General features: G+C 34.5%; 1 protein-coding gene across 2 annotated transcripts in view; it reads right to left on the minus strand.

The window, feature by feature from the left end:
• The window catches only part of LOC117108361, a 12,505-nt gene extending 4,807 nt beyond the window's left edge, over positions 1 to 7,698 (minus strand). The window contains exons 1-2 of one of the 2 annotated variants that reach the window (XM_033250358.1): positions 7,475 to 7,698; positions 934 to 1,300 (exon numbers count right to left, since the gene is read on the minus strand). In XM_033250358.1, coding sequence (XP_033106249.1) covers positions 934 to 1,299 — 366 coding nt within the window. In that variant the 5' untranslated portion in view covers position 1,300; positions 7,475 to 7,698. Of the gene's footprint in view, positions 1 to 933; positions 1,304 to 7,474 lie in introns of both variants that reach the window. The other variant, XM_033250359.1, reaches the window with a different exon arrangement.
• Between the last annotated feature and the right edge of the window lie 1,764 nt (positions 7,699 to 9,462).

Here is a 9,462-nt window from a genome sequence, read left to right on the forward strand (position 1 = left end):
GCCGATTAAACGTAGAAATAGGAAACCTAGAAATATAGTATAGACGCTGAATAGTAATACTCGAGCGTCGCAACATGCAGACGTTGGTACGTGTAGGTTAGTCTACAAACATCGCCTAAAGTTTGAATTTACCCGGCAGAACGAAAGAAGGAAACTCCGCTTTTCAGTCGTCTCTACGGCCCTTGTTTTTTGACAAACAATGACCTTTCAGAGGTCAAATTGCTGTCAAGAATATGAATTGGCTGCTTTGCAGCAAAAATATACATTTTGGTATAATAATAATTAAATTACAGGTGTATGTAATAATTATACTTCTATTTATCGTCAGTAATTTTGTAAAATTATTCTATACATTTATATTCTTACATTTTTTGTCTAATGCTCAATTTTATAATTTATGTATAATCTGTATCTAGTTTGTTGGGGGGGACCCTTTCTAAAAGAAGCCTACAGTAGCAGCTTAAATGGTTATCCTCTGTTATCCATTTTGTCTTATTTGTCAATGTTTTGCTTTTGGGTATTGAAATAATTTTTTGTTTTTTATAAAATATAAATTGTTCTTTTTGTATTGAATGGATAACAATATATATTATACTAAACTATACTCTCCACCAAGCAACTTAGAATGTGGATAACTTTAGAATAGATAGAATAAAGAAAAGATGGAAAAGAGGTAAGGATAATATAGAAAATCAGAATTACTGTTTTTGTTTGTATTAATGTATAATTTGCAATTAACCAAACTAATATAAATCTTATACTTTTGACTAGGTAATTTGTAAAACTAATCCATGCTGTTTTCCATTTTCAACAAATCAATATATATAAAAAATAAATAATTTTTCTTTTCATCAAGAGATAGATTATGCATTATAAGTGCTGTTTTATTATTACTTGTTAAAGTTCAAAGATTATGACCTTGATTGCACTAACCTGGGAGTCACTGTCCATGCTACTGTATGATTGATAAAGCTTGGATGAATGCTGTACTCCATACTTATCCTTGTAAACAACCTGTATATTGAGGCATGGGAAGGTCCCTTCAGTACATAACTCTTTATCATCATACTCAGTGTGACAGTTGCACTTGCTGTACTTGTTTCCCCAGGTCACTGAAGTGCTGTTGCACTCTGTTGTTTCGTACTTCGATTCGTGACTGTATGGGCCGACTACTGCCACACTTCCGAAAATGAGGATTGCAATGGCGACAGTGAAGGTGAGCATGGATGTAACAAGACAACACACCTTTCGGCAGGAGGATGGGCGGGACTGGTGCACTACGATTACTTGAGAACCCATTCTACTAACAAAACAAAATTTTGTTCTTGTAAATATACTGTATTTCTTACATGCATTCATTATTACTGTAAGTATTTTAAATTTACCTATATAATAAGCATTAAATCTAAAAAATACAATTACAAGGTGTGAAAATAATACCACCATCATCAGTAAAAATAACAAAAATATAAATTTAATAATATTAAAGTATTAATTAATAACAATAAAAGTTATAACAACTAGAGCAGTCACTCCATATAGTGCAGTACTCTACCTCCTCCGCCCTGCGCCTGAACACTGGACAATACACAGGCTACAGTATGTGTGGGTGATGCTATTATTAGCTTATGCTAGAAAGTATAGTATGAATGAAAACAAATTGAATTCCTGTGACCTTTGACTTTTTCTTTCCAAAACCTAATCACCTACTTCTTAGATTTGTAACATTCCACTAAATTTATGATAATCCATTCCTTAGTTTTTCCGTAAGGCAGACAGACAGCGGTGAATACAGTACATCTGTAGCGATAACAACTTCAACAATAAAAATAGCAATAACAACAACAACAATAATGGTAACTTACACTGAAAATGCACAGATTAACAACCAATCATCCTTTAACTCACTGTAGCATTTGAATATAATTTTTTTAATGACCAACGTGTTAAAATATACTGTATATTAATTATTGTAATTATAATTGTTATATAAGGTAAGGTTATATAAGGTGAGGTGTAGAAACAAAGTTACTGCAGAGGTTAAAAATGCACAAGCTACATTTGAAGCAAAACTTGCATTAGAATCAAAGGTAAATCCCAAGGCTTTTTGGGCTTATATCAAAAGTAAAACAAAGGTTAAGGATCATATTCCTGATATTCTTGATGAAAATAATGTGCTAGTCAACACTAGTAAATCAAAAGCAGAAGTGTTTAATAATGCATTTGCTAGTATGTTTACAGATGAGTTTCATGATCCTCCGGTTTTAGATAATATGGATGTGCCTGGTATAACTTCTAAAGAGTTCACAGTTGAAGAAGTGGTAAATCATTTTAAGAGTTTAGACATTACAAAGTCTCCCGGTCCCGATGGGATTCATTCTAGAGTACTGATTGAAGTAGTTGAGGTACTTGGAGAATTGATAACTTTGTTGTTTAATAGGTCTTTAAGAGAAGGGATTGTTCCTGATTCGTGGAGACAGGCTAATGTTGTGCCTTTGTTTAAAAAAGGAAATAAAAATAATCCTTTAAATTATAGACCTGTGAGTCTTACTTCTGTAATTTGAAAGTCTATGGAAAAGCTGGTTAAAAAGTCAGACTTTATGAGTATTTGGAATCTAATAATTTAATTAGAGAAGAGCAACATGGTTTTCGCTCTGGTAGATCTTACACTACTCAATTACTGGAAGTAGTTTATCAGTGGACTCAATGGCTTGATAGTGGTTTGTCGTTTGATTGTGTTTACTTCGATTTTCAAAAGGCATTTGACAAAGTTCCTCATCGTAGGTTATTGTAAGTCTTATGGAGTATCTGACAACTTGTTGAATTGGATTGTGGCATTTTTGAAATAGGAAACAGAGAGTGGTCGTTAATGGTGTTAGTTCTGGATGGCAATTGGTGTCTACCAGTGTTCCTCAAGGAAGTGTCCTTGGACCTTTATTATTTTTAGTTTTTATTAATGATTTACCCGAAACTGTTTCTGATTCATTTATAAAGTTTTTCGCGGACGATACTAAGCTGTTTAGATTTGTCAATTGTGAGACTGATCGTGAGATTTTACAGGGGATGTAAAATGCTTTATACTGTACCGGTGGTCGATAGACTGGCAATTGCCATTTAACTTAACAAAATGCAAGATCATGCATTATGGAGTTAAAAATGTTAATTTCAAATATTTTATTGGTACTGGTACATCAAGATGTGAAATTGTACGTGTTAAGGAGGAATCAGATCTTGGTATTCTATTTGATGATAAGTTGGATTTTTCTAAACACTCTGTAAAGGTTGCAAGAGCAGCAAATAGAAGATTGGGTCTGATCAAAAGAGCATTTAAATCTCTTGATGGTAATGGTTTTTTTGCAATGATTCATCCTGTGATAGAGTATGGTAGTTGTGTCTGGAATTCTATAAATATAAAAAAGATTCTGATTTATTAGAGAAGGTCCAACAATGCTCCACCAGATTGATTAGAAGTCTGAGAGACAAAGCTTATGTGGAGAGACTTAAGGCTCTTAATTTGCCAACACTGTTATTCAGAAAAAAAACGAGGAGATGTCATTCAGACCTTTAAGATTTTTCAAGGTATTGATCTTTTGGACCCTGAGCACTTGTTTACAGATTATTCTATAGCCAGAGGCCATGTATATAAGTTGTATAAACAGAAATTTAAACTTAATGTTAGGAAAAAAGCATTCGTTGTTCGAGTTACTGACGATTTGAACTCCCTTCCTAGTAATGTGGTAAATCAGAGTTCAGTAAATCTTTTTAAAGCGGGCTTAGAGAAAGTCTGGTCTGGCCACAACCTTAAATTTTGCCCGTATATGACCGAAGAGGATTCAACAATGATTGAGGGACAAATGAGCTTTGATCTCTAAATCTCGAAGATTCAAGGTAAATTCAAGGTAAATAATTTTTAATTATACTTGTCCTTGACATTTTTGTATCTATATCGATTTATCTTGTGTAATTCTTTTGTATGCTTTTTAAATTTTTCTTGAATGTCCTGATGTTTTGTTATTTTTGATGTTCATTTTTGATGTTTATTCTATGACAAATATTGTAATATCCAATATTTCCCTCTGATTGCAATAAAGATTATTTAAATTATTATTTGAATTGTAATTAAATAATAAAAGAAAAAGATTTACAGGTACAGTATCCCCTCCAATTTTAATCAATCGATTCCACACAAGGGGGTCACACTAACAACCTTTACTGCATTTAAATACACTGCCAATTACATTAGTGCATATTGTCAAAAGCTAACACAATTTTTTCCAAGTATGGTTGGCAATTGAGTGTTCTTAATAATAAAGAAATTTGATGTACAAAAAGATTCCTTCAATTTAGTCTGAAAGCAAAGTACTGTACAAAACTAGCCATCACAGTAGAAGGGATATCAAACACATTGTGATGTCAGTACTCTCCTTTATCAAAAAAATCAACCAATCATGAAACCAACTTTTCAACTGTATCTTCAAGCTGTAGAATGCTCCAGTGAACAATTTATGTCCATCATTTGAAAACATAAATTTGGTTGGTTGATGTGTTACAGTACCTTTACAATACAATTTTCAGGAAACCATTAAACCAGATATAGGATGCATATAACTATAAAAGCAGTGGATTTTTTTGTGCGACAGGAAAGAAAGCTAAATGTCTGCGGAAATGTATGTGTCTAGATGATGAAAATCAGACAGACATTTAATGAATTCTTTTCTTAACTTATAATCAACCTGTTAATTACAGTACCGTGAAAAGTTTGTGTCTGTTCGTGAAAACTATAATAAACACAGCATATGTTGTTTACACGTAGAGTGAAGTTTGTGTCTCTTCATGAAAACGGTGCGCACTGTACGCGCACCCTTTGTTAAGGCACAAACTTGCACAAACTGTATTTAGCTACGGTGTTAACCATTGTAGTCAAGGGCGAAAACAGGCCTACAATCTCAGCTTATCCTGCTTTAATCATTATGTTTTTATGAATAATTCCACATTTGATGCACGTGTATTAGACCTATCCCAAGTTATACTGCAAGAAGGGTACCGGTATGCCTAGGCTACTTTTTACATCTACTGTAGCCCTAGCCAAGCTAGGCATTACCTAGCGATTACAACGAGTGCAATGCCGCACGCGGGTCTTTTAATAACCCAATGAAGGTTTGTGTCTGTTCGTGAAAACGAAAAATCGGTTTGTGCGCAACAGCCAATTAGCTTAATTAGCTAATTAGTGTAGCTGCACTCTTAAATATTAGATGAAAAGTTTGTGTCTCTTAGTGAAAACGGTGACAAATTGGTGCATTCATTTACTTTTGGGTTTTGTTCAATGTTAATAACCTTGAAAATTTAAAAAGGATTCCCCCTAGTTGTCCACAATTCTTTTAATTCTTAATATTTTATCTCAATATTTTCTCTTATCCATAGTCATAACATATCATTACAGAACAAGTTTACATGACCCAACTCACAAAGCACCTTTTTCAACATAAAAATACTATAATAAATACAGCCTTGATTACAAACAAGAACATGAACGATTAACCATATGCTCTAAAAAAAAAAGATGGTATTGTGTAGGATGCCACATTTTGTTGTCAGTATGGTGGGAAAATTCTAAGCATTGATAGTTACAAATCGCGATGGCGGCCAACGGACGCATCTCACAAGGAGAATCGGCGGAACACCACCTGCAAGCAGGGCAAACCTTATGATTACACAGGCTTGTGATTATGCGGCCCTGACACTGTGGAGATTCGGACTTGCTGGCCATGATGTCACAGCATACAAACTCTACTATAAAAATTTCCCATAATCGGAAGGTGCTTCTATTTCGTTAGATCGAAAAAGAATGAGGTTGTTGTACTTGGTGCCAGGAGTTGACTATTCTATTATTTTTCGAGGGGCGTTTCTTGTGTGAGAAATAAAAGGCAATTAGTCAGTTTATCCAGGTAAGTATTCACGAAGTAGACGGGAAAATACCAATCCAAATTATAAGAATGCCATTCAATAGTTTCAAAATTTAAAGCCCCATTCCCGGCAAAATTTCAGTTTTTAAGAAAAATCCAATTTTTGTATAATGTTATAAAGATTTATAAATATAATACGGAATTGCTAGTTTAAATGAATTTAGACATTCCTAAAGAATGAAAAAAATGTAAAATAAGACTGAAATTTGATTTTTTGTGTTCCACACAAAAAATAAATGCGGATGAATTTTTCATGTTGATTTTGCGATAGGTCGTGAGGAGAAATATCGTAGGCGCCGAAAACATTAGCCTATCCAATGCTGCTTGGCTAGGCCTAGCCTTACCTCGATTTAGGTTCTGTTATCACACATAAAAACGGCCAACATGATATTTTCCGTTGCTAGTATTGACACTTGTGAATATAATATTTCACAGGAATTATTTCAAATTTGTTAAAAAACTGATTCTGACTGAGATTTTGACACTTAAACAAACAAATCTCAGCCTAACNNNNCTGTCTCTTATACACATCTAGATGTTAGAGAGGGCGCACTTTATTGACTGTATAAAGTATAAATAAAAGCGAGAGTATTCCAGTGGATGCGATCTACAACCTCTGAATTTGCCTAGTAACGATGAATTCGTCGAGAAAATGGTAATATTTTACATGTATGAGAAATAGTCTGTATTTCTCATTTTTTTTATTCTGTTGCGTAAAACTAAAATTCATGCCAATATTTTTCCATGATTTATAATAATTGGAGTAATGCAAATGCATATTTTCTAAAAAAAGTCAATTTTTAGTGAAATTTTGCCGGGAATGGGGCTTTAAGAAATGAAAAAAATAAAAACTTCTGGCAATATATTACCGATTGTAAAATAGCAGCAGCTCGTCGCAGATAATCTGTATTTATTAGGTTTTTTTTTTTGTTAAAAAAGGTACTTTTATGACTTGTGAGTAAATGTTGGATCATGTAAACATTTTTGATAATGATATTGAACATTGAGGTAAAAAAATTAAGAATTAAAAGTTAGGTGTAACAGCTCATTAGTGCCATTCAGTCTTCAAATCATCTGGGCTCAATTTAGGCCTACAGTAGGCCCTAGGTAGATATATGAAACAAAATCTGATTGAGTGCAGTTTAACTTACTTACTTACTTGATACTTAACAAAACAATTATCACGACACCAAATCGTAAGTACGAATGGGGCCTAAGAATTACAATCCAAAAAGGAGTTGACATCCTGTTAAGAGAGAGGATATGTCACCAGGAAATCACCGTACCTGGTATTGGGTATCGCGGATCTAGCTGTGCCACTGAAAATGAATGACAATGCGGTAGGCTACCTTTTCATATGATACTGCTGGCCACTAGGCTACGGAGCCTAGCCTGGCCAGACAGAACAGGCCTCGTCAAAACCATTGATTGTAAGCATGTTTATTGTCATAAAAACGTAACACCTAAACATCACACAATATAGTAATGGAATAACCGGAATTAGCTTTTACCTGTACGTACTGTGCCTTCTGGGGCTGATCCTTGATTGATAACAAAAGTGTACAAACTTGCTCAACAACCGACTTCTAACGTGTAACTAGCTAGGCTTGTTATCTATTTCTGCGTTTCCCTTCTTGCTTCTCTTAGCTTTCCTTGTCAAAACCTCGATATGGTTTCGTCACGTGGCTATATCGTCACTGGATTCGATGTCGAGTCCTAGCACGCCAGAATAATCATGCACTGCAGGATAGCATAAAACTTCCCATAATTAGTAATAAGACAGCTGACGATAATACTGTAGACCAAAAAACACTAACACCTCCTAGTGGCCGCCATCTTGAAATTCAAAATGGCCGCCAAAATATTTGATTTTTATGAATAGCATATCTCCTGGAATATTTTCATTTAGACAGCACCTAGCACCAATGCTGTAGCCAGGATTTTCAAACAGTGCAGGACAAGGGTGGACCCGCAACGCGTAAATACAAATAATATGTGGACCCATTTTCTTAAAAGTTGACCCATTTTACGCAAAAAAATTGAAAAATTTGAATTGAACCCATCTTTTTAAACTTTGTACCTATTTTAAGCTAAATAAGAAATCTGGACCCATTTTTCAAAAGTGGAATCATTTTATGCAAAAAACTGCATAATCTGGACCAGGGACGTAGCCAGGATTTTGAAAGGGGGGGAGCCGTTATGCGAATTACGTAGGACCCCGGCGGGGTCAAATCCCCTGTGAAGTAGCGCACTCTGAACGTTCTTAGGACTGTTAGAGAGGATAAAGTGAAAATTGCAATAGACGCATTATAAATAACCGCAAAAATAATTATATAATAAATCAACAGTGGCAGAATTCGAAAGAGAGGTGAACCAGGGAGGGACATTCACAGACTGAAGAACCACTCACCTCAGCCCCACCATGGTTGGGGCTGAGGTAAGAAAATTTATGATTAGGGCATCTCTAGACGGCCGGAAATTACACTCTCGCACTTCAATATGAATATATATTTCTTTTTTTTTTCTTAAAAAAATGAAGGGGAGGTGGGCCTTGATTCCACCTCATGCTCAAAACATTCTTTATCCAGAATAGCCATAATCACGAAAAATGGACATGAAAAACCAGATCACATCCTAAAAACAAACAGCAGCCACTAAGACATACATCAGGAGCCGACTCGATGGAGTTCAATGTCATACCCAGGGAAGGGCACAGATTTGTTTTGAAAGGTGGAGGGCATTTTGTGAGTCGATACCGACCTCAGCCCCACCATGGTTGGAGCTGAGGTGAGAAAATTTGAGGAAATTGTACCTCTAGATGGCCAGAAATGACACTTTAAGTAAATTCATCATCATCATATCACCATTAGTCAAAATTAAGCGCCAAAAAAAATTCTCATGATCTTTTATCAGCGATTTTTGACAACCATAGAGATCTTATTAATGTGTGTGATATACCACAGAAAACAAAGCTTAAAAACATTGTATTTGAATATGTACTTTACATAGGCCTACTTCAAAAACGTGATTTCACAACCACCTCAGCCCCACCATGGCTGAGGTGAGAAAATTTGAGGAAATAGTATCTCTCGAGATGGCCGGAAATGACACTTTTATATAGTAAAATTCATCATCACATCACCATTATAGTCAAAATGAAAGGCCAACAAATTTCTCATGATCTTTTATCAGGAATCTACTTAATATCCAGGACAACTTAGGCCTAACTATAGCTTACTAAGCTTTAACTATATATACTATATTATGATCAACAAATCACAACTTTTTGTCTTCACTTTTTATTGCTATTAATATTATTATCAATTATTACTATCGTCATCATCATCATCATCATTGTTATTATTATTACTACTATTAGTAGTAGTATTATTAAACAAAAATTTAAAGAAACTTGGAAAAGGATAAAAACGAAATTGAACCACAGTATCGCATTTCTATCTTAAAAGACCTGGCCTGAGATTTATGGATTTAAGATTTT

Source organism: Anneissia japonica, unplaced genomic scaffold (genome assembly GCF_011630105.1).
Source record: "Anneissia japonica isolate Jap-2015-1 unplaced genomic scaffold, ASM1163010v1 scaffold426_len1935630_cov189, whole genome shotgun sequence".
Lineage (NCBI taxonomy): Eukaryota > Metazoa > Echinodermata > Crinoidea > Comatulida > Comatulidae > Anneissia > Anneissia japonica.